The sequence below is a fragment of the Carettochelys insculpta genome, chromosome 14 (assembly GCF_033958435.1).
Source record: "Carettochelys insculpta isolate YL-2023 chromosome 14, ASM3395843v1, whole genome shotgun sequence".
Classification (NCBI taxonomy): Eukaryota; Metazoa; Chordata; order Testudines; family Carettochelyidae; genus Carettochelys; species Carettochelys insculpta.
The window spans coordinates 396,345-421,778 of record NC_134150.1 but is presented as its reverse complement, the minus strand read 5'-3'; the positions used below and the strand labels follow the sequence as shown (position 1 = coordinate 421,778).

At 47.2% G+C, this 25,434-nt stretch overlaps 1 protein-coding gene across 6 annotated transcripts in view; it reads right to left on the bottom strand.

The window, feature by feature from the left end:
• The window catches only part of HYDIN (HYDIN axonemal central pair apparatus protein), a 286,881-nt gene that overhangs the window by 102,938 nt on the left and 158,509 nt on the right, over positions 1 to 25,434 (bottom strand). For 5 of the 6 annotated variants that reach the window (XR_012647429.1, XR_012647430.1, XM_075008458.1 and 2 more), the window contains exons 23-35: positions 19,785 to 19,898; positions 19,439 to 19,529; positions 17,380 to 17,499; positions 16,262 to 16,471; positions 13,737 to 13,874; positions 10,628 to 10,805; positions 8,874 to 9,004; positions 7,136 to 7,269; positions 5,798 to 5,934; positions 3,696 to 3,823; positions 3,352 to 3,543; positions 1,657 to 1,806; positions 492 to 731 (exon numbers count right to left, since the gene is read on the bottom strand). Coding sequence is in view for 4 of the 6 variants with exons in the window: in XM_075008458.1 (XP_074864559.1) it covers positions 492 to 731; positions 1,657 to 1,806; positions 3,352 to 3,543; positions 3,696 to 3,823; positions 5,798 to 5,934; positions 7,136 to 7,269; positions 8,874 to 9,004; positions 10,628 to 10,805; positions 13,737 to 13,874; positions 16,262 to 16,471; positions 17,380 to 17,499; positions 19,439 to 19,529; positions 19,785 to 19,898 (1,963 nt within the window). In the remaining 2 variants the exon portion in view is untranslated. Of the gene's footprint in view, positions 1 to 491; positions 732 to 1,656; positions 1,807 to 3,351; positions 3,544 to 3,695; positions 3,824 to 5,797; positions 5,935 to 7,135; positions 7,270 to 8,873; positions 9,005 to 10,627; positions 10,806 to 13,736; positions 13,875 to 16,261; positions 16,472 to 17,379; positions 17,500 to 19,438; positions 19,530 to 19,784; positions 19,899 to 25,434 lie in introns of those variants that run through there. The other variant, XM_075008462.1, reaches the window with a different exon arrangement.

The following is a 25,434-nucleotide window of genomic DNA, read 5'->3' as shown; positions in this document are numbered from 1 at the left end:
TTGTAGCCCATCAATGCAGCTACCAGGTAATGTGAGGTGCTGGCCTGCTATGGCTGGATCACAGCCTCTTGCCCACAGGGGTAGATCCAAATCACCTTAAGGCTCCTTGTTACACAAATCACTTGAGGCCTGACCCCTGGCACGAGGCCTATGATTCAGTATGAAAGGTCTCTCACTAGCTCCAAACTGCTCTGCCAGGAAGCACTGATGTCACAGAGCAGCAGTGGAGGGGAGAGAGCACTTCCCTGAAGTAGGAGTGATTTGTGGGACTAGGGAATGACCCCAACAGGGATAATCCATGGGAGCTGAGGAGCAATGAAACTCAGTTACTACTCAATGCCAGTGTCATAGCTGCTTGGCCTTCAGTTTCTCCTGCATGGTTTACTGCTATTGCTTTGTTCCACTTCACAAAGACCTGGAACCTCAGGAACCATTAGAGGTTTTAAATGATGGGGGAGTGAGGGAGGTGTCAGGACTCCTTCTCCTCTCACCCTCTCCTCAGTCAAATACTGCTGGTCAAACTCCAAGGAGTAGAACTCAATGGGGAAGTTGCATGGGTTCTTCACTATAACCTCTGCCTCATCCCCCACACCATATGGCAGCAGGGGCCCCAGCTCCAACACTGAGGGCACGAACTCCAGCAGTGGCTCCAGACCAGATCCAGAAACAAGCAAGACCAGCTGGTCACAGCTCTGGGAGATGTGCATTGTCAGATGGTTGCTGTAGAACTTCTGGGAAGAGAAAGAGAAACCCATGAGATTCTCTCATGCTCCTTGCTCTACAGAAACACGTGGGGCATCTCTGACCCATGAGAGATGAAGGCCCCAAGGGTTAATGATGTTGCACCCATTTACTGACATCCCTGGTGAATTTAGACTGTAGGTCAGTGTGTTCACATTGAGGCTCGGGGTGGTTCCAGGACCAAGCACTATTCCTGGGGACTTGAATAATGAACAAAGCCAAAATGATGTTTTGGGTAATTTCATCCTTGTTCTTGGTGCATGCACAACACAAAGCCAGCTGGGAAGCGACCTGTATCCTTAACAGAAAGGCTTGAGCGGCAGCATGGAGCATGCTCGCTGGGTCATGCTACCTGAACATAATGTCTGACAGCAGTGCCTTACAGCAGCGTGCCTCAGGGCAGTGCCAGTGTGGCACTGATCAGCCTGACTTAACCCACTGAGAGGTTCTTACTCCTTCCAATGAAGCACCCGTCGCCAGCCATTGTCAGAGACAGGCTACTGAGCTTGATGGCTTTTGGAGTTCCCCCTTAAGGGGACACTTATCGTAGGAGGCAGAGTTTGGTGGCAGCACTGATGGAGAGTCCAGGAAAGCTGTGCTGCTAAATGCAGAAGGGCTGCTCCTGGAGAGAGACAGACAGCTCTCCTGTCATAGACCATCACCATAGGAAGTGAGTGATACCACATTAGTAGGAGTGGAATAGTAGTACTTTGCACTCTGATAGTGCAGTTCACTGTTGATCTCAAGCTCTTTATTGAAGATAGCACAAAGAGGGAAACAGAGGCACCTAAAAGTTGGATAACTTGCTCAAGATCACAGAGCAATGCAGGGACAGAAATAAAAGTTATCACCCAGACCTGTGTTCTCCCGACCACATCACCTCTCCCTTCTGTGACAACTGCTTGACAATCTCACCTCTTCTGCTGGCGCAAACTTCACCTGCACATTCAGTCGCTCCCCTGGAGCCAGCATTCCGGAGGCAGGGATCATCTCAAAGATACGGGGCTTCAATTTTAATTCCTGATGCAGCTTCCGCCGCAGGCTGGCTGGCAAGTGCTTATCCACCTGATCATGCAAACCCAGATGATTAGCTCAGACCCCACAACATCATGACAGCCACAGCCTTCATAGAACACAGACCAACCAAGTAGCCAGTCATAAGTAGAGCTGTGTTTCCATTGCCAATGACACAGAAGTATATTACAGTCCAGGCTGGGGATGAGGAGTGATGGAAGGAGATTGCCATGGAATTAGTGGACACTAACAAATGACAAGTTCTAGACAACCAGAGCCAGCTCCAATTACCCAGACCTTAAAGACACTGGATACAGCACTTTTTTCTTGATGATAGTTACAAGAAATAAGCAGTATGGGTGGGAATTTCAAAACAGACAAGGGGATGCTCAGAACAGGCCGTTCCCCACCTCCTTCCCCATCTCTAGCTGAGCAATTCTTCCTCTTCTCTCCTGTTATGTTAGAACTGGAAAATGTTCAGAAAAGGGCAACAAAAATTACAAGAGATGTGGAACAGCTTCCATATGAGGCGAGAACACCACCACAGGGATTTTTCAGTTTGAAAAAGAAATGACTAAGGGGTGATACGATATAGGTCTACACAATATTGACCAGTGTGAAGAAAGTAGATAAGGAACTGTTCTTTACTTCTTCCCATAATATAAGAACCAGAGGTCACCAAGTGAAATTAATAGGTTGCAGGTTTAAAACAAACCAAAGAAAGTTTTCCTTCACATAACAGTTAACCTGTGGAACTCCTTACCAGAGGCTGTTGTGAAGGCCAAGACTAAAGCAGAGAGTTTAAAAAAGAACCAGATAAGTTCATGGAAATTCAGTCCATTAATGGCTATTTGCTAGGATGGGCAGGGATGGTGTCCCTAACCTCTCTTTGCCTGAAGATGGGAATGGGTGACAGGGGATGAATCATTTAATGATTCCCTGCTCTGTTCATTCCTTCTGGGGCCTGTAGCACTGTCCACTGTCAGAAGACAGGATATTGGACTAGATGGACCTTTGGTCTGACCTGGTAAGGCTGTTCTCATGTTCTCTCTCAATGTCCCTTAAGGGCAGGGACCAGCTATGGCTGAAGAGGGCTGCATGAGATTTTCATCAGAGCTCATTAATGCTGGCCCTTGTTTTGCTACCAGAGATTCTGTGGTCCTTTTTCACAATCCTCTGGGAAAGCTTGTACTTCCTGCCTCCCCTGGTCTGAGGAGTAACACGTGGGGCTCAGGAATGAAGCACATTCCTGTTTGCAGAACAGGGCTGTCTTGTGATGTTCTTAAAAAGGGAGTTCCCACTTGTTTCACGTCTTTGACATTAGCCGTTCAAATGTCTGCTCAGCAAATTTCATTAGCTGATTGCCTATTGGGTCTTAAAATGCATCCAAGGTCTAGTCAGTTGACTCTATGTCTGGAGAATTAAAACTAGAGTGATACTTTGATGTAGGTCCTGGTTCTGCAACCCCTATGCACAGTCACTATTGAATTAAGTGCTACCTTGGGGCAACAAGGGGTATGGAATTGAGGCCAGAGGCACAAAGAGGAACGGCAGTAAAGGAAAGAGATTGGGATTTCACAAGCTATCTTTCTTTACCTTTTTGATGCGTTCGTTACTAGTGACGAACCATTCGCAAGCGACCTGCTGCTGATTGTGGAGCTGGATGGTCTCCACCTGGCATTGCCCACACTGGACAGATGAAAACTCCAGCTTGTTGGTGGAGATGCAGAGCGAAGGCATGGTCACCTTGGCACGAAGGCAGATGTTAAACGTTGGACCAGCCACAACCTGAGGGACATAACGTAGCACTCTTGTGAGCAGCCAGGGGAAGAACTAACCTCATCCATGATTGGCTGGGGAAGCCGAGCTCAGATAGTCACTCAAACCTTTATCAACAGGGGATGCAGATGAAGGCCACAGGGCTGGTGAACACCTCATACCTTTATGGGCAGAAGCACTTCCACATCCCCCAAGGGCAAGTTGGCACTGCGTGGATCAAATCGTACTTCAAATGTTTCTGTCTCACAGTAGGGCAGGTTTTTCACGCGGTCCAGTTCTATGCTGAAACCTTGAACAACAGATATCACAACCACCTGGAACAGCAGTTCCCAACCTTTTCCAGATGGGGACCCATTTTGACAATTCAGAAAGACTTGGTAATCCAAGGCAATTCAAAAATGAGGGGTGCGAGGGAAAGCAGTGCCATAACTAGCTAATTTTGCACCTCAGTCAAGATTATAAAATTGTGCCCCCCGTGTTTATATATTCACAGTAGTTATTTTATAAAAAAAGTGAAAACACATTAATAACACTACACTTATTATAGTTATTATTTTATTATTATAGTTGACCTGAGTTTTGGTGGGGGAAAGACCCTCGTCCCCAAACTGCTCCCTCCCGCTCTCCAGCTTAAACGCCACACTCAGAGGCTGGAAGGGCTGGGGGAGTCACACTCAGGGGCTGGGGGGAAAGACAAACAAAAAAAATGAAGACTAGCAAACCAGCTACATAGAACAGAAGCGAGGGCAAAAGTGGGGGAAGAGAGGAGGGGGAGTGAAAATTACTTATTGCAAGAGTCTATTAAGTGGCTTGCCTGGGATGACAACAAATATCAAAGGTGGAGAAGCTGTCTTTGTAACAGTAACAGAGAGGAAGCCGTGCTAGTCTATACACTATCAAAATAAAAAGTGGTCTGAAGAAGTGGGTCTGTCCCACGAAAGTTCACCTAATAAACTATTTTGCTAGCCTTTAAAGTGCTACTTGACTGCTTTTTGTCTTTGTAATGTGTAACTGCCACTCTAATGATAGAAATGCTGGATGTGGCAGTGTTAAAGAGCTGCAAATGATTTCTCTAAGAGCCACATGGAGCTCCAAGCTGATGGCGACTCTTAACAAAACTAATTGTGACCCATGTCTGGGTCCCAGCCCATAGGTTGGGAATCCCTGACTTAGAATTTTATGTCAGCAGAAAGCACGATGCATATGCACCACAGTGTAACTAGACCTTGCAGAAGTCACAGTAACAGGCCTCCAAAACTTACTAATGACAGAGCGACAGAAAGCAGATCCCTCTGCTCCAAAAGCATAGGTACCAGAAGGAAAGGAGAATCTCCACTGGCTAAAAGCAATATGTGGCCTATGACACAGCATAGCAGTTCTGACTCTACTTAGCAGAGGGAAGGGGTGTGTGTGCACGCGCACGTGCACGCACACACACACACGCACTATAAAGCAACAAAGATGAGCTAGTGTGAACATTGCACTCCAGCTATCAGGTAGAGGAAGAGCTGGCTGCAGGCTGAGCCCCAGCCAGGGAAGGAAAGAAGGTGCTGACTGCAGCATCAGCTAATGACTGATCCCTGCAGAAACACTTACACTGATCTCAAAGGATGACTCTGGGCCCAATTCTGCTCCCATGAAATTCAAGATTAAAGAACCCAGTGCCCAAGGGAACAAGAGCAGGCTTGGTACAATCTAGTTTAGAGTTTCTCTTGCACTGAGAGCCATTCAGCCCTGGGGGTGGGCTACCTGGAAGCACACTACACGTCTCTGATTGTTCTAGTGGGGCTGTGCCAGTCTTGGGCCATCAGCATAAATCAGGGCAGCTTTGGGGCTGCTCTTGCTTATGCGAGTTGGCTATGATTCCTATGGGACCATCATTTCAACTGAGTATCAAAGGAGCACAGAGACCCTCCCACCTGCCCCCACAAACAGTGTGTGTGGCTGGGGCATTGGCTAGGAACTGGTTATGCTGTTTTTCATCAGCTGAGAGCTGCTCTGTACTGGGTGAAGGGGGCTGGGGGAAAACCTGGTTCTCTGTCCCTCCAGCTGAAGTAACAGATAGCAAAAAGGCAGCTGGCAGAGTGGGAAGAGGAGCGGGTCAGAAATAGCAAGGCCTGATGGAAAGAGGTGGGATTTCTCATGGCACAACTGAACATTGAACAGGTTTTAAACGATTGCATCCAACAGAGATGGTTTATTCTAACCTTTGATTTCTGCTGCCCTTCACTTAAAGCCCACGTAAGAGTCGTGTCCCCATTACCTGTATCATGCAAGGCCCGTCTGTCTGCATGGAAGGACACAGGGAACTGGCTGGTGTTGGTGATTTTGACAATGTGAGATCGGATGTTACCAAGAATGATGTAGCCAAAGTCCAAGATGTATTCAGGCAGCTGAGCTCTGCAAAGATTATCAAGAGCACAGTTTCAATGACAGCCTCCTGCTCAGCTGGGTTGTTTCAAAGACAGGAGCAAGTCGCATGGTTGTATCACCATTCACGGCTTTGAAAATTCAACCCTAGCTGCCTGGTCAGGCCTCAATTCCCAGTGATGGGTCATTAACAGCTTGTCCACAGCAGTCTGAGATTTCTAAAACACACCACCATGCTGCATGCTAACTGGCCCATGTAAAGCCTGCTACTATGCACTAAAAGTTTTCTAGTATATATTAGTGTAATACAGCATCAGCCAAACTTGTTTCAGTACACTCAGGGAAGTTTCTGTGCATTACCTCTTAGAAATAACCCAGCCCGTCCAGACAGAAACGGGCGGGGGGGGGAAGGCTCTTCTAAAGCCTGCCCATTCCTCGCTGGGGTAGGACTGCAATTCAAGAAGGCATCACTACTCTGGAAAACACTTAGGGACACCAATAACCCTACACACATGCTTCAGTGAAGGTGAAGTCAGTGGAAGGAAATGCTCCTGAAGCAGGGGCTAGCTGAACATGGGAGAGGAAGTGTTTGTCTCATTAAAGGAGGATTAATGAGAAGACTTTTTGGTCTGTGTATCCCCATGACCCCACACAGCAGCCAAACCCCTCAGGCTGGGTCTTATCCAGTTGAAATCTGTGTAACTCTCACTAAGCTCAGGAGTGGGAACATTTTCCTCCAGCTAGGCTGGTCAGCTTGTTATGAGACGCTTTCAGTCCCATGGCCCATCCTCAGCAATGGTTATTATCCAGTCTGAACTGATTTGATGGCCTTTGTCCTTTGCTAGTAATGATGCCTAGCAAAAGGCAATTTGACTTTGGGCTGAGAGCTGCAGACAAACCCAGCTCAGCAACACCAGGCAGACACTCGTAGTTGATGATGGAACTGTCAAATCTTTTGCAAGGAACGCAACACATTGCAACCAGCAAGCTGCATAAGGATACCCAGGAGATGGAATCAGAACCTGTCCTGAATTCCGAACTCTGGCACCCATCCTGTGAGATGCTGAGCACCCGTGGTTCTCAGCAATGTTAGTGGGAGTTGAGGACACAGAGCTCACAGATGTGCATCATCTCCTAGGAACAGGCCTCTGCAGAGATGCACAGCTATTCCCATGTGGTTTGAACTTGTCAGCAGCCTCCATAGGCCAATAAACACCAGGCCACCACTAACTTGACAAGTTTTCGACGAGCATGCTGGCTGAGGGTGGAGTCCTCTGTGCGACCAAAGACAATAGCTTTCTGCTGCTCCAGGGCATGTTCTTGTATGAGCAGCTGCTCCACTTCCATCTGCAGCCAAGGGTCAAACTGGAGAAAACAAAGAGAGTAGCTGGTCAGCCTACAACAGAAATTAGAGGTCAGTTTAACTCTGGTGCTTGGGGTTTGGAGGGGAAATGAATTTTTCACACCTCTGAGCGATGCAGTGAGGCTGAACTAATTTATAAGTGTTAATCTGGCTGCAGTCTAACAGAAAGCCACTTTGTCTAGTGCTGGCATAAGAGAACAGTCTTGTAAATGACCTACTTTCCTTTCTGGCTAGGCACAATTAAAAACTGAGTTGCCAGGCAAATATATAGACTTTAGGCTAAGTGTCATACAAACCAGGAAACTTTCAACACACCAAGCACCTTAAGATTGGAGTGCACTAAAAGGTCACTTTTAAAGTCAAATGTAATAGGCCCCTACCATTTACAATCACTCCAAATACTGTTATGTCTGGACTGTAGTAAACCTGCTGGTGGAAAGGTGAGCACCTGTCTAACACGGCTAATGGAGAAGAGTGCAGATTTAAGGAGTCGTATAATGCACTATAGTGCAATTTTATTTAGGCTTTCTTACCCAAGAAACTATTTTAAACGCTCTTTCCCATTGTCATGAATCTGTACAAACCACAGACTGCAGTGCATTGAAAACAGGAAGATCCAGGAATTACCATACAATCAAAAATTCAACTGAATATCATTAAAGAGACCCGAGGGAATCAACCAAGCTGCTGCTGAGGAGTTACCTGTGTGAGTGGTAACTCCTACGCAGAGTTGTTTGTGACTTCACAAAAATCACTGGGGAGAAGATGTGAGAGGACAAATCACACACAACAGGTGTGAGCCATGTTACTTCATGCACATCAGATGCTACCATGATGATAAGAAAATAGGTGAACAAGACCAGGGAACAGACTAGATTGGAGATTCAAATAGTTCACTTTGCTGTGACCAGGTAACCCTAGAAATATTGGGTCTGAGTAAAACACACAGTCCTCCCCACCTCAGTGACCAGTTAAATCACCATTACTAAACAGTGATATTGCCCCAATGTGTTACCTGGGTGTTACACAGCAGAATGAAGGGATGTTCCCAGCCCAAAAGAACAACAGCCTAAGCTAACAGTGTTAGCACTCAGAGTAGCATAGCTCATCAGTGACACAGTACTTGCTTGCATAAGCTTCAATTGCTAAACACCAGTTGCATGCTGAGGGTTCTGCTGTGCGAGGCACTAAGTGGTAAGCATTAGCTGCAGAGATCAGGCACAATGCTTATGCCTTTGTCTCATCCCTCTCTTGGCTTTGCGCTTCTTTGGGCTCAGTCCTGCACTGTTTTGTGCACAGTCAGTCCTACTGAAAGCCAGTGGTCGGGAAGGGCTGTAGGATTGTTGAGATTGTTACCTTTTCTGAAGAGAATTATCAAAAGCAAATACAGTCAGTAGTTACAGCTGTAGGCACATTCCCGATGGCAGGCAACTGGTGGGGGATAACCTACCAAAGATGCAGCTATGGTGATATATAGTGTACGTCATCTCATGAGGATGGAGGTATTAAGAGCCAGTACAGGCCAAAGTAAGGATAGCTGCAATGGGGTGTGGCCAGGGCAGTAGGAAGCTGGCATGCTTTTAAAGGAAACAGCTGCCTTTCTTACCATGGCACCAGATTGGTCCAGGGATGGCTCCGAACCCATTGCATCTGGGTGGCCAAGTGTCTCATTTCTCTGAATCTCTCTCTCTATCTTCTCTTTTACCTTCTTGAGGATTTTCTCATACTTTTCATTTCCTGCAGAAGGAATCAATGGGTTTGTGTGTCAAGAAATAAGCATGGGCTTTAGCCAGCTTTCACCCTAGTGACACCCAGGACATCTGGCCATAGCTACCCACCTCTCAGGCCTACTGAGGAAAATGCAGGGACAGCGCTTACATCCTTCCCTACAGATTAGCCCTCTCCTCAGGCAGCTCTGCCATCAGTTCTGTTCTCTTCCAGCACTTCTGATCTCTGCTCTACTTCTAACTTCCTTCCCAGAACATCTCCCCTGCTTCCACCCTCCTCCATTCCCATCCAGAACCTGCTAGATCCTATTCATGAAAACAGATACAACTGGCAACAGCTCTTCCCTACCTTCTCCACCCTCTTCCTCTTACTCACTTCCCCTCCCCCAATTCTTTTTGTCCCTAGCTCAGCTCATATGGCTCTTTCCCATTCAGACCCCCCAAATCTGCCCCTCCTGACACCATGGCCATGGCTATACTAGCCCCTGCCTTTCGGAAGGGGCATGGCAATGAGCCACTTCAGCAGATGCTAATGAGGCGCTGCCATGAACATATAGCACCTCATTAGCATAATGGTGGCAGTGTGCATTTTGAAAGTGCCACTTTCGAAATGCACACTGCCCACGTAGACAGGGGCCTTTCAAAATGACTCTCTGGACTTTGAAAGCTCCTTCTGCCCACTTGGTTTTGGGAAGAAGGGGCTTTCAAAGTCTGGGAAGTCCTGTCGAAAAGCCCCTGTCTACATGGGCGGGAAGTGTTTCAAAAGCGGCACTTTCGAAATGTGTGTGGCTACCATTATGCTAATAAGGTGCTGCATATTCATGGTAGTGCCTCATTAGCATCTGCCAAAGTGGCTCATTAGCACGCCCCTTCTGAAAGGCAGGGCCTAGTGTAGCCATGGCCCATGTGTTTGGAGAACGGTCACTGCCTCAGCCTCACTGTCTTGCCTCCAGCTCATCCAAAGTATGACCACATCTTTCCTCACCGGCTCACTCCCTCCCACCACTGTCTTCCCTTTCACTGAGGTAAATAACCTCAGTGTCTGATCTGCGTCCTCTCTCCCCACTGCCCACAAACATCATCCAAGTTATTCATAAATCCTTCTGGCTTTTCCTCTCCAGCATTGATCAAATCTGCAGTCTTCTCCATAGCGTGGGGTTTTCTCCCGCTGCGACTACCTCAAGTCTCCTCTTCTCTGCCCTCTAGTTCCCCCCGACTTGTGCACATCTCCTAACTGGAACTCTTCTGGGCCTCTGCTATATCACCTGGCTCTCTAAGTAATACGGTCCCTGGGGCAGAGACCACATCCTTTCTCATGTTTGCTGCCCGGTTAGTGCTCAGGACATACCCCACCTGCCAATAACAGGGGTTGAGAGGCTGATGATTTCATTACCAATCCCCTGAGCCAACAGACAGAGTGGGACCAAACAACCTGAATAGTGCTAAGACAGAGCTTGATGTTCTCCAATGGGACAACCTGCATAGCTGTAACTCCCTGCCAGTCCTATAGTTCCCAGAACCTACATGTTCTTTGGAGGTATGTGGGATGGTGCCATATGAATATCAGGCAAGGAAGTAGTGGGGAGAGCCTGCCATTCGGCCGAAGGAGGAGTGCTGGGTGCAGAGTCCATACCTTTGATGTTTCTGGGCAGGTCCAGACAGATCCTGGGGAATGTTCCCTCTCCTTTCAAGGTGATGCTCTCTGGCTCCAGGTGGGCCACTTGTATCTGGAAGGTCCGTTGGAAGATCTCAGGCACTCCAGGCAGGTAATAGACCTTCAGCACCTGTTTTTTTCCTGATTCAATGAAGCCCTGCAGCAGGCAGGAGACAGATAACATATGGTACTAGGCAGAGTGGCTCACTGAATATATGGCGATGCTGCCAAGATCTGAGATGAGTGCAAGAGACAAGGAACGGAGAGTACTGAGCTGAAGCAAACAGAACAAATGAAGCTGATATCAGGTGGACACCGTTTTCCACATTGGAACACCTTGACTTTGTGGATGACCTTGCGTTGCTTTCCCACACCCATCAACACATGCAGGAAAAGATACAATGCCTGTGCACCTTTGGATGCGAAGTTGGACTAAGAGTTAGCCAAAAACCCCGGAGATTATGACTCTCAACATAGTTTCACCAAAACCAATCAAGATAGATGATGAAGACCTACCCAGCACAGACAGCTTTATGTACTTAGGCAGCATCATCTGTCATGATGGAGGCACCAAGAATGACATCCAGAGCATACTAAGCAAGGCCAGAAATGTCCTCAGAAGCATGAACAATGTATGGCGATCTACACACTACAGCGTCTACACCATGCTTAAGCTGAACCAGAGCTGTGTCATATCAACACTACTACATGGCTCAGAATGCTGGCGAATGACAGTGACCTTGCCAAGCTCTCATCCTTTCACACCACTAGCCTTTGCAAGACACTTCACATCTTCTGGCCAAAGACAACCCCTAGGCATGTATGTAATTCTAACCACAGAGGGCCCTGAGCTGCAGGATCAGGAATACTGAGAAGCAGGACTGGAAAGGAATGGCTTGATCAGCAGGAATAGCAGACAGACAAAATGCAACCAAGCCCATGGTTTTATGTTATCTTCTCTCACAAATTACAGTCCCTCTGTAAGGAAAGTGTGGGTGTCACCAGGAGAGCCGTGTGCACTCCAGCATGGGCACTTAGTCCTTCATTAGCCCACTCCAACATGCTGAAGCTGTTATGGTCACAGGAGATTGCCAATAGCCACAGGACATGGTGAACTTAGTGCTGAAAAGGCAGTGCCTCGAAGAGGAATGGCAACAAAGAACAGTAGGTAAGAGGGCGCTGGCTGCCAGAGGTAGCGCTGAAGGAGAGCTGTCCAGCAGCAGGCCTGGTAGGTGCTGCAGTCTTTAGACCTCATGGAGGGCCAACATCTGAGAGAAAACCAGGGGTTCTTCCTAATGCAGGGGATCCCCCTTTTGCTGTTGCACTCATCCCAGCCCCGCACCCAGCACCAACTGCCAGCTTTCCTTTGCTCCCCAGGTGCTGAAAACCCTGGTTGGGGCAGAGAACATTTACATCTGGTGGCTTACATGCTGCAGGGTTGATTGGCAGCCTTCCACATGGAGTAGCTATTCCCTTGCAGTGGTAACCCCAGACTTGGTGACCCCCTCAGGCAGGGTCCATCAAACAAAGCTACTGGCACCTGTGTAATAGGAAAGGTGCCCCTTGGTAACTGTTTTCCCTTCCTCTGTCATCCCTCTGCTTAGCACGTAGTAAAAAAACAGCCAGTCCAGGTTCTTGGCTGTGTTGGCAGACAGGCAGCAGCCATTACAAAGCACTTAGCCCAGGCAGGCTTGCTTGCTGTACCTCAGACAGGAGATCACACTCTCAGAGAGGCCGCAATCTGTGAGGACACCAGGCTCCTTCAAAATGGGGGGGAAATATTAGAGCCATCTTCTTTCCTCTCCATGGGCAAGTGGAGACTTGAAAGGTGCAATAAACCTGAAAGGTGCGTCTGCTACATTGCCAATGGGGATGCAGTTGGGACATCAAGAGCATCAGGCTGTGGCTTTCCCAGACCTATGCAGAGACCCTGAGATGGGACTTAAAAGGTGAGCACTTTGCCAGGGTTTCTTGCATGTGGGGCTGAGCAATCTGCTTAGTGTCCTAGACTGATTTCCCCATGCACCAGTACTGCTTGGTGGGCAGGTGAACAGAAGAGAGGGATTGGCTCCAGCTCCTCCTGGCACTCTCTATAGACTGATTCTGTAATGGCTAACTGTTGTATTGGTTGCCAATGGAGCCTCCAGGATTAGTCTAGTCTAGTTATTGCTATGGAAAAGAAAAGGCTAAGCTAGCTCTGTGAGCTACACACCCTCACATCCTGCTGCCAGAGCACAGAGACTGCTTTGATGGGGAGGCACTGCAGTACTGGAGCAGGGGAGGCCTTCCAGCCCCCAGCCCAGCCCAGCCCATCCAGCAGCGCAAGGACCATCATGACCTCAGGAAGAGTTACTTTGTGCCAAAGGGAATAAATACAAGCTGCAGGCAAAGCCAATCAAAGCAGAGAACACAAACATGCAGGCGTGGGCCTAATGGAGGTGGTGCTGAGGTCTGCTGAGAAAGCAGGAATGTGAGACAAAGAAAAACTGAGCAATAGAGACAAGCTGGGCTTTCCTCTTTCCTGAGACCTTCTGTGAAGCCACCCAAAAGGGCAAGGGCTGTTCCTAAACAAAATGTATCCATACAAGTACACTCCTGAGCATTTGAAAGAGACATTAATCCACATGCTGACACCACCATGGCCATATCATATCAGCAGTGTTGAAAGAGTGGGTGGATAAGCTGGTGTATGTGATTGGGCAGGTGGGAAAGGAGTATATCTGGCTGAGTCTCAGACCAGGCTCTGAGGCTGGCTGAGCAATGAGACCTCCAGCTCCACCATCAGCATAAACCCAAAGCTCCCAGCAGCCAGAATTCAAAGCATGACTAAAACACTCAAGCTGCCTGCAGCTGGCCATTCACTCAGTGTATATTAAGGGAGCACATACATTTGGCCTTCTCTAGATCCCACCAACCATAACCTTCCATCATTCCCCTCCTGGATTTACATCCAAACACACTGACTATGTGGCTTGGTAATCACCTTTGCTGGGCCAAGGAATGGTGACCAGACCAATTTCTAATACTTGTGGGGCTGGGAGCACCAGGGTGGTTACACTAGCTCCACCCATCTGTCCCAGGTACTCACAGTGGCAGGCAGGATCAGTGGCACTCCTGGTGGAGGATTGTCTGCAGAGGCCTGGTTTGTGTTCAGTACCGTGTATCCAAACCCCACCCTCCCAGTATTGCACAGCGTGATTGCAGCTTCACTGATGTGGTCAAACAGCTGAGGGGAAGAGAGAGGAACAGAAACATCAATACCTAGGTGTTTTTCAGATTCAAAGCCAAAGGGAATGTTCCGTGAAAGCAAAAGGCAGGGAATCCCAGGCCAACCCAAAGGAATCAGGTCTCCAAAGAGAGCACCACTAGGCTGTGGAGCTCATCTCCACAACACTGAGGTCAAAATCTCAGCAGGAGTCCAGAATGGATGGGCTATTTGTCAGGAGCCTGCAGATGTCTAACAGAAAGGGTTTAAATAGCAAATTCTCCTGGCTTCAGGGTGTAAATCAGCCTCTAATTTAGAGGGGTATTTCCTGGGGGAAGTTTGACCCACAACTACCTGCTGCAGGGTCCCACATCTTCCTCTAAGGCCTCTGAGCCAATGTCAGACAGGACACTCTGCTGGATGGCCCTGGGGTCTAATCCAGTCTGGCAATTCCTATCTGGTAAGCAGGAGAAGCTGTGAACGAGCACAGAAATACCTGCATGATCCCCCTCAGCTCCAGAAAGCCTGAACATTTCCTATTCCTTGCTGCCATTTTCCAAATGTGCCTCCTTTCAGAAAGATAAAATAGACGGGGTGATATCTGCTATTGGACCAACTTCTCGAGAGCTTGTCCCTTTCACCTTCAGCAGTTAATCCAATAAAAGATTGACACACCCACCTTTGTCTCTCTCATAACATGACATCGACATAGCTACAACACTTTAAACAATTTCTTTTGGAAGACAGTTCAGTATTTCAGACTCCCTAGCTCAAAAAGATTCATGTGGTAACTCCCCTGAATTCAAAGGAAATAGACTGGGGAAAATTTGATCCATTCCAGTGATACCATAATACAATGTATGCGATGTAAGTTGTTATTTTAATATTGTATAAAACATATCATTCATCCTCAGAGAAAAAAATTTTTAATCTTGTTAATCCTTGATTCTGCCCAACACTCCTCTGATAAGGCTGGAGAATACATATATATATGAAAATAGAAGAGAAGACTGAGGGATGATTTAATAGCAGCCTTCAACTACCTGAAGGGGTACTCAAAAGAGGATGGTGAGAAACTGTTCTCAGTGGTGTTAGATGGCAGAACAAGCAGTAATGGTCTGAAATTAAAGAGGGACAGGTGTAGGTTGGATATTTGGAAGAACTACTTCACCAGGAAGGTGGTGAAGAACTGGAATGCGTTGCCTAGAGAGGTGGTGGATTCTCCATTCCTAGAGGTTTTTAAGTCCCAGCTTGACAAGGTCCTGGCTGGGATGACTTGGTTGGGGTTGATCCTGCTGGAAGCAGGGGGCTCAACTAGATGACCTCCTGAGGCCCCTTCCAGCCCTATGATTCTATGATAAAATGTTCCTCCTATACCCAAGTATTTTTGGAACCTGCAGTGGTAGGAAAAGCAATATAGAAAGTAAATTAGCATCTAAGGCAACTCAATAATAAACTTTTGAGGATCCTTTTAGTTGGTTTAAGTGAAACAGTAGTTCTTAGAGTTTTGATCCTGTTGCCTGAGTCTCACACCATTTGGTCTACACTTCTAGTTAAACACACTATTAATGGTGAAAAGGCAATACAGAAAATGTAATTGCTGGCTGAAGGAAACGAGCTGAATTCATGTGTTGTGCTTTAATACATGGATGAAGTGCTTCATTGCCTTTAACGTGTTTTCAGGCATTTGCAGAGGTAAAAGCACTGTTCAAACCAAACATCACTAATTATTAAGTGCTCTCCCACAGACTACATCACGTCTCCAAACTACTCCTGTGTCTTCATGTGACCAAAGTGGCTGGTCTCTAAATAACAGAAAATCTCAAATTTCCCACTCATTGGAGCTGCCATGTTTTCTAAAGAACAGCTCCTTCCACGGGCAGGGTGAATCTGAAACTAATCCTAATGAAGGTTATTCTTCCTTCATTAAAATTCAGGATGATTAAAATCCCCTCCTAAACAGAGTACACTCTGCTTCCTACTTTACTGGCAGAGGAATACCATGTGCAGGACTGATCGTGGCATGAAAGTGAATGAGCTTCACAGCATGGCTGGAATTAACAGAGAACCATTTTTCCTACAAGCAATAGCAATATTACTTCCCCAGCTTCCCTTCTGCTAATCCTGAGAACAAGAGATACCAGAAAGATGAAGGGCTTTATGATGGACAAACTCTGCATAGGTTATGCTGCCCACCAGAAAGAGATGCAGGTATATTATGCAGAGGAGGTTCTGCTGACAGCAACAGAAGACCTGGGGGATGCCCTGTAATGGTATCCAGAGGTAGAGACACCCTGTTAGGCCTACAAAAGGACACATGACAAAAGGGGATGATGGCACATCTGGCCAGTTAAATGGAAGCTGGCAGCTCTGAAACTCAGGCCTCTCCTGGGAAAGGTGTGTTGTACCTGCAGCCCATAGTCAATCTCCTTTATGTCAAAGGCATAACTGATGACTGAAGCCTCTCCACTCAGCATGATCTCATAGGTAGGGCCTCCCTCGACTTCACACTGTGCCTTGGCCCGGGCAACAATGTCGGCATGGCCATAAAAGGTGAATGAGACCTGCTGGCTCTCGTTGGGTTGCAACATTCCATAGAGGGGCAAGATGTCAAACACCTGGTGGCAGGAGGGGAGAGACGACAGAGCAATGCAGACATGACATAATTAAACATTTCAAAGAGCAGAAATCAACAGATAGTAACTTCAGAAGAACTTAATCCTTTTAAATGCCCTGGCATTCTACTCTGCACAGCAGTTGTTTGGAGCAACCAGAGATAAGATTGGCTCCTCCAGTGGGGCTGGCACAAATAGAATGTTTCTGACTTCTGGCCTCCAACCTCCCTGATATAACCTGAAGGGGCATAGGGGGTATCGTAGTCTCTACGGTCACTTCAATGTGACTCAGCTCAGCTTACGGCTAATACTCTATATTTTGTTCCTATACTGTGTGCTATTCTCCATTACAGTGCTAAGGCAATAGGCACTGCCAGAATGGTAATTATCAACCAGTGACTCAATGAATGGAGTAACTTTCACAGAAATCAGTGAAACTGTTCATTGACATCAAGGGGGTGTTTCTCCTACATGACCATAATGGTTTCTTCTCCTGCCCTTGAAACGTATGGGACAGATCTGCAGCTGGAGTTAATTTCCACAGCTCCATTGAAGCCAACAGTAGCTAAGCAACTTTCTCAACTAACTGATCATACGGCCAAACCAAAAGCTTTTTGTAAACTGTTTAAGTAGGTCTACTGGTTAGTTGTAAGTGACTCAGTACTAGGCTTTGAAAGGTGTTACTGCTCTTCAGAAGAAAGGTTCTAAAAGATACACAGACTTTAAGAGCCACAAGTCTTAGCACCGTTCACACACATTGGAATGATGGAAGCATTGTACAACATGCGGTATTGGATAGTCTGTGGGGCTGCTACACTTTGCTGCTGTGTCCACAGGAAAGACCCTGCAAAGTGAGGCAAGAAGCAAGGGAGTGAAAGAGCAGTCATAAGTCCAGTGACTCTCCTGCTTACTTCTTCCACTCCTGTTGTAAGATCTTCTGACTCCATCAACCACAGTGATTCCTGGAGCTCTGCAGGGCTCTGAATCAGAGAAACGCCTTCCACCTCCTCATCAGCACCCCGCATTAGCATCTAGAAAGAAGCAGCACAAGTCAGGGCAGTGGTTCTGAACCAGGTGTGTGTGTACCTAGAGCTTTTCTGAGGGTACAGCAACTCAGCTAGAGATTTCTCTAGTTTGACACAGGGAACATAAAAAGCACCAGTGAAGTCAGTCAAACTAAAATTTCATAAAGACAGTAACTTGGTTACACTGCTCTATATATCATACACTGAAATATCAGCACAACATCAACATTCCAATTAATTTTATGTTTCAGTTATTTGGTTAAAATGAGAAAAGTCAACATTTTTTCAGTATTACTGTGCTGTGACACTTTTGTACATTTATGTCTGATTTTGCAAGCATGGAATTTTATGTGACGTGAAATGTGCGGTATAAAAGACAAAGCAGACTCTTGAGAGGGATACAATATTCTAGAAAGATTGAGAGTCACTGAGGAAAGCCACACTGCCATTCCCAATCCTGAGCCTGCCCCTTCCTTTTCACAGTGAACACTGCAGCCATTTTGCTCATGGCTGGGTATGTCTCTGAACATAGCACGCTTACTTCATAGAGAAATTGCACACATGTAGGGAGCTCTCATCAAAAGGCAAAGGCCAAGACCCAGGTTCAGAAAAGTGGATGCACACAACAGTTATGTAAATGAAGCTAAAGCCGTAGTTATAGCCTGACATAGCCACTAACACAGTAAACCCTCGAGTTATGTGGAGGTTGCGTTTCTGCAACGCCTGTGTAACTTGACTTTTTGTGCAAGTCAAGAGGAGACAGGAACCAGGAGCAGCCTGTCTGCTGGCTCCCCTCTGCTTCTTGGAGCCAGGAAACTAATCAGAGCTGCTGCCCTGCTCAGTTTCCCCTCTCTGAAAGTGGAGGGGAGCCTAGAGCCAGACTACAGCCTGCTTCCCAGCTCCCCGCTACTCCGGTGACTGGGAAACTGCTCCTGTCAGGGGCAGCAGTCTGATTCATGGCAGCTGCTCCTGACAGGAGCAGGTTTCCTGTCAGGGGAGGCAGTCCCAAGTCAGGTTGCTGTCCCTGACAGGAGTGGTTTCCCATTCCTGTCAGGGACAGTACCCTGAATCGCAGCTGTCACCCTTGACAGCAGCAGGAGACTGACCAGCATCTGATGAAGCGAGTCTGTGCTCACAAAAGCTCACGCTCAAAACTTTTCTGTTAGTCTATAAGGTGCCACAGGACCCTTCGTTGCTGACTATGAAGAAGGCATCCCGGGTTGGAATGATGCTATAGACAGCAGTTTACACATGTCTGACGAGTTCCAGTAAGAACGAAAATGGCCATGTGCTAATGTGGTTTCATCAGAACCTTATTCTAACCATCTACCATCTCCACAGCTAACAGTCAGAGAGCTGTGGAGACTTTTCAAAGCCATGCATAAGAATTTAGCAAATGACAGACCTTGTGCATCTGTCTCCAAAGCATCATTTCACACACATGTCCATTGGCTCTCTTTGTCAGCACCCCTCATAGCACCTAAAACAGTAGGCAGGCTTAGGTGAGTTTGAACAGGTGTCTGATTTTTGTAACTCTGTCATGAGCATGGACTGGATTAGGAAAAAGACTAGGAAGTTAGAAGCTTCTTGTGTAAAACAGTAAGAGAGGCAATAACTGCTTTTAAAGTTACCAGTAAACACAGGCCTAGCCTAGTGCCCTGTGAGAATTAGGTCAGTGGAGAGCGGAGGTCTGATTTTTCAAAGTGCTTAGTGTTGTTCACCTAATTCAGCGCTCATTAAAGTTAATGGGAGTATTACCAGCCAAGTCTCTGAACAGCGAGGCAGTGTGTGCATTTGAAAATCCCCTGAGACGTCTGATCCACCAAGCTGGCAGGCAAATTGGAAGGTTTAACTGGAGGGAAGGTGACCAGTGAGAGTCTGCTGGAGGGAGCAGGTGAATGAGCTGGGCTTCATAAATTGGGGGACAGGGCTAGGGAACAGCTACCTTTATTTTTGGGGAATTGTTTCTGTCCATTGGCGTCCTCTGTACACTCAGCCTATTGGTGTGTTTCTCCAGGTCCATCTCTCTGGAGTTTCTGGTTCAACATATAGAGAAAAAAGTAATAAGTCACCAGAGCTTTGCAGTTTTGCCAAATATCTAATAGCTGTTTATTCCCTGCAGCCTGCTCTAGAGGGAATTCAAGCTGGGTAAGAGCACATGTACCACTGGGTTGCTCGAACAGGCCATCTGCCACAGCCATCTCCTGTGGGCTGGACCTGGTCCTGCTCACAGAAATGTACTATGGAACTCAGCCAGACTCTGACCCAAGGCTGATGATTTCTGAACAAACCTCACAGAGATATTGCAGTCAGTTTGTTCTGAGGCTGCTGGGAGCTCTTGAGGACTTTCCTGCTCATATGTTGGCTCAGGTTCAATGTGGGACTTATATCTTGCAGGGATGAACCTGAAAAATAAAATTAGACTTACACATGAGCATGCTGTGAAAAATGCCTGCACCAATAGGTGAACATGTTGACTCAAAATTTTCAGAGCTACTTTGTCCATCCTCTTTAAGCAACCACTCCAGAACTGGGCTGGATGAGGCCCCAGGAAGGGTTCATCTGTGGGTAATCTCTGAGCAAACTGGCTAAAAACAGGAGGGCACAAGCTAGTTATTTGAATGAAGTCCCACACAGGGCCCAGGCATGCCCTCAGACAGCTAACCCACGTTACTATGGCTACATTACTATTTTTACTGAGCTACTGTAATCAATGCTCGCTCAGGTGTGCCTATGAATACTGTCCTCACTGGAGTGTTGAGACATCCTGTGCAGGAAACACCTCAACTGTCACTACTCCCAGATGCTATGGGAACCAAGTATGAGTAGCTGATGGACAGCACCTGACTACTGAAGGCTCTAAAGAGGTATGCTGCACTCCATGGAGAGACCACTTTCCGTGCAGATAATGTGGCTGATGCTGGTGTGTTTGCATTACACTGGAACTAAGAAGGAAAGATATTGATTCAAAATGGGACAGTAGAAATGCCTACTTTGGAGTGCTACCTAGAAGTCACTTCATCTGATGGGGTCCTTCAAGCCTTGTACATTGATCTTTCATTGTATCTGTTTCCTCTGACTTCTCTGTTTGGTGGCAATCCTAATCACCACTGTGGATCGAATAACGCAGTGATCGATCCAGCAGTCATCAGCACTAGTCATTACATGTGTGAGAAGGACATCATGCCTAGCGCGGACGATGATGTAGTCTATGAGGTGCCAGTACTTCGATCAAGGATGTTGCCATGAGGTCTTAAGTTTGTTTTTCTGGTGGAACAGGGTGTTCGTGATGACAAGCTCATGTTCCGCACGTTTTCTAAGGAGGAGCATTCCATTGGAGCTGCTGTTGCTGACTCCTTCTTTCCCAATGGTAGTCTGCCAGAGATCTGCGTTTCTTTCGACCCCGGCACTGAAATCCCCTAAGGGAATAATTTTGTTTTCTTTGGGTATTTCTTTCAGGACTGTGTCCAGTTGGCTGTAGAACTTCTCCTTCACATCATCTTTGGTGTCTAGAGTTGATGACAGTTGCCTGTTGGTTTGTGGCAAACTTCAAGCAGAGAGTCATGAGATGCTCACTGACAATGACAGGGACTTCCAATAGGATCTCTGTCAGTTTGTTCTTGATGGCAAATCCTACTCCATGAATTAGTTTTTCCTCCTTTGGGGTTCCTTTCCAGAAAAATGCATACCCTCCACCTTCTTTTAGCTGTCCTTCTTATGTGTATAATATATACACACATCTCATAGAACTTGAAGGGAACTTGGGAGGTCATTGAGTCCAGTCCCCTGCCCTCACAGCAGGACCAAGCACCATCCCTGACAGCTATTTTTTTTAAATCTATTTGCCCCAGACCCCTAAATGGCCTCAAGGATTGAGCTCACAAACCCGGGTTTAGCAGGCCAATACTCAAACCTCTGAGATATCTGTCCCCTTCTTCTTGTCTATGTATTTCTGCCAGGACAGCGATATCAATGTTGAATTGTTGCAGCTCGTGGACAATAATTGCTGTGCGTCTTTCAGGTCACTCACTGTCTGGGTTGTCCATTGGAGTCCGAATATTCCATGTTCCAAAGCTTACTATTCAAGTTTGACTGCATGGAAGTTAACCCACTGGACATGTTTATCCCATCAGGGGGACTGAGGTGACCTATGTTTAGAGCACCTTTTCTAGCCCCTTCCCCATGTGGGATGAGCAGAGTGGATCCTAAATAGGGCTGCTCTGTTGTGGATGCAGCAGCCGGAGTGTTCTACCATCTCAGTCCTTGAACCAGAACGACTGACACATACACGCACCACCTACATGCTGGTTCATCACTAAAAGCTTCCAGATTTCACGATCCTGCTCCCATCGCCATTCACCAGTCACTATAGGGCTTAAGTTTAGGAGAGTCATACACAGAGGAAGATGCCTGTGCATGACTTCATTTAATGTAGGGGACTGTTGCACCATAGTCACCACACGGTTATTGACAGACAGAAAACTGAGGTCCAATGGAACAGAATCCACGACAACTGGGAGTCTGCTGTCCGCTGCAGACTTCATCCGCCTTCACAGCCATTGTAGCTTTACCTTAACTATCCTCCGCCTCATCTGTCATTGAGGATATTCTTTGTCTGGACCCTTTCCCTTGATCTTGCCAGCATGGGTGACCCTGCTGGGAGCATGAGACTCCCTGTGGCATTGCTCTCAGGTTTATTGGAACACACAAGCCTACTCACCATGACAAGGTGACAATCCGGAGCGTAGGCCATATAGCCATAAGCCTGACTAGTCCTCCCCCCTACGCTGTTCAAAGAGAGAACTAAAAGCTGGATGCTGGAGTCTGTATTCTTGTGTGTGAGAGCCTCCCCTAGTGAATACTGAGATTGAGAACTGAAATCACAAGGTGGCAGCAGGAGCTAATGAGAGCTGAAATTACTTTTGCCTTGAGCCAAACCCAGAAAGCAGCAGGTGGCTGGCAGCCAGCAGGGTGGCGGGCAGGAGCAAACAGACCACAGGCTCAGTGAGGGAAGTCATCAGGGTGATGTGTCAGGGTCTGCACAGACTGGACAGAGCTGTGAATGAGGCATCTGAAGGAGGATAGGGAGAAAGTTTAGGTGTGTGAATGGAATACTTACACTGTTGTACTGGTGAGCCTGAGAGACAAAGGACATTGCTAAATCCATTTGAGCTGGGACAGTTACTTGAGGGATGGTTATGATCTCTGGTTGTGGTATTTTTCCCAAGCTAATGCCATGTGACTTCTCTGCCTCTTTCATTGAAGTTTCTTTTCTACACTCAGACTCTGTGCTTGGGAGTGGGGAAGCATTGCCTCTCAGATGCGCCCCAAGGGCTACGTCTACACTAGCCAAAAACTTCGAAATGGCCGTTTCAAAGTTTACTAATGAAGCGCTGAAATACATATTCAGCGCCTCATTAGCATGCGGGCGGCCGCGGCACTTCGAAATTGATGCGGCTGGCCGCCATGCGGCTCGTCCAGACCGGGTTCCTTTTCCAAAGGACCCCGGCCTACTTCGAAATCCCCGTATTCCTTGAGCAGACGGGAATAAGGGGACTTCAAAGTAGGCGAGGTCCTTTTGAAAAGGACCCCCGTCTGGACAAGCTGCGCGGTGGCAAGCCGCATCAATTTCAAAGTGCCGTGGCCGCCCGCATGCTAATGAGGCGCTGAATATGTATTTCAGCGCTTTATTAGTAAACTTCAAAATGGCCATTTGCATGGCTAGTGTAGACACGGCCAAGGTGTGTGAATTTCCAGGCTACTGGGTGGGGGGCTCAAGCTGGTTGTGTGTGAGATGGATGAAAAGAAACCCCTATATATTGAACCTAGCCCTGGCTGCTGCTGACTCCTGTCAGCAGAAGGGTTACACTTACATTTCCATCTGAAACAAGTTTCATTTTGCCAGAAAATGATCTTTTATCCCCTTAACTAAATGAATCTTGTCTACAGATTTGAAACCAGAAGTGTTGTTTCAGAATAATTCTGGCAGGAGAGGCAAACCTGTGTTGGCATATAGAACATTAAAAGTGGTTATATGATATCGCATGTGAAGTTGGGACAAGGGAGATGTGGTATATATAGACATAAAAAAATTGGAGACAATGGGCCAAATCATTGCCTGGGGGGCAACTGCATGGCAAATTATGCCCCTGCCTGAAAGATGCTTTTGATGAACATTTCTAATCACAAAAGTTAGCTTGTATGACCTCTCAAAGCAGGAAAACAAAAGGAAGTGTGAACATTTCTGTAATCCAGAGCTACCAGAAATGACTGAATCCTTGCCCCCACACCCCACCCCCATCCCCAGCTAGGGTCTCAAATTCTTTTGGATCCACTGGTTTAATTCAATGATCTCCATGGAAATACAGAGCCTAAATTCCTTTGAGGATCTTGGCCCAGGGGCCTACCACCAGCCATGTAGCCCTGCCCATTTTAGCTATCCATTTTGGTTACACACACAGAGCTAGCTATATTGCCTTCTAACAAGAAGCCACCTGTGAGAAATACTGCCATTAATAGCAACTCATGAAGAGCTGGAAAATCTATAGATATTTATTAGATTACCCCCTCGTTATAGAACAGCTGAAGGCAATGTCATTGGATCACAGGGCCCAGACAATAATATCTTCCTTCATTCTAAAGTGGAAGCCCTCTGAGACACCATGCTGGAAAATAACATGACTGGTAGCTTCTGCTAAGGAGAAGCATAAAACTACAAAGTGACTTTTACTAGAGGGAAAATAAATTAAATGAGAAAGTCAAACATGTAAGATCAGGGAGTGAGATCATACTCAGAGATCTAACAGGGAATGTAAAAACTGACAGGTGAGACAAACTTCGCAGAGCTGAAATAAAAGAATAATAAAGGGGATCTGGTGGGATACAAGGTGAAGGGAATACTAAAATCAAATTCCAGACTCCTCACGCAGTCCGTAGGCAACACTCTCAGTGAAATTAATTGCCTAAGTAGGAACATCAGAAAATTGGCCCAAAAGGAGGAAAGGAAGTGAGGAACAGACCGTGACAAAGTTGCTTGTCAACCCCTGTGGGACCCTGCGCTTCCTAGCGGTTTTCTCTGTTGTGCCTCAGAGGCTCACGGAGACCCCATATCTGCCCAGGCCTTTCCAGCGGCAGGAGTCTCCACTTAGTGAGCCATCCTCATCATAGGCAAGTCCCAAGTGGGGCAGAATAAAGCCAGTCCCCTTGCAGGCCCACGCCTGTTCTAGTGGAATAGCCCTCAGGGAAGGGTGGGGGGAGTCCAGACCTGCCCTCTACCCTGGACTCTGGCCCAGGGTCCCTACAAGGTCAGGAGGCTGCTGGCAGGGCCTTCTCCCCTGCCCCAATGTAGCAACCTACCCCTGGGCCACTTCACCCACCGCTTCCCTGTGTTAGCTCTTGCTCATGCATGCACCTTCCAAATCCTGCCCCCTCCCCAACCCCGTGCAACCAGCTAGGGGGAACCTTTTATAGGGAGTGCAGGGCCTCAACTAGCCAATGACTGCTGATTGTACTCAGCTGTGGCTAACGGTTAATGAGGCCTGCAGCTGTCTGCCTTAATTGGGAAACAGGAAAGCATTCCCCCACCAGCCGGTATATCTGCCTTCCTGCAGAATTCTGCAGCCCCCAGGTAGTGGTCTGTCACAAGACTTACCAGTGGCTCATCACCTCCATACTCCATCAGAGATTCTTGGTTTCATAAAGACATCTCCTAAGCTCCTCACCTGATCTTTTCCCTTATTTCCCTTTGTGCCTCACACCATTAATTGTCCAACAGCATATTGATCAACCATCCTTTTGAGGCAAGCTTGGAGAAAAGCAGAAGAAAAGAAGGCTGGCCTGGAGGCTAATGTGCTGCCCTGGGCTTCTGGACACCTGGGTTCAAGTCTCTACTCAACCAGAGACTTTGGGCAAATGGATTAGCCTACGCCACCCTCAAAGGAT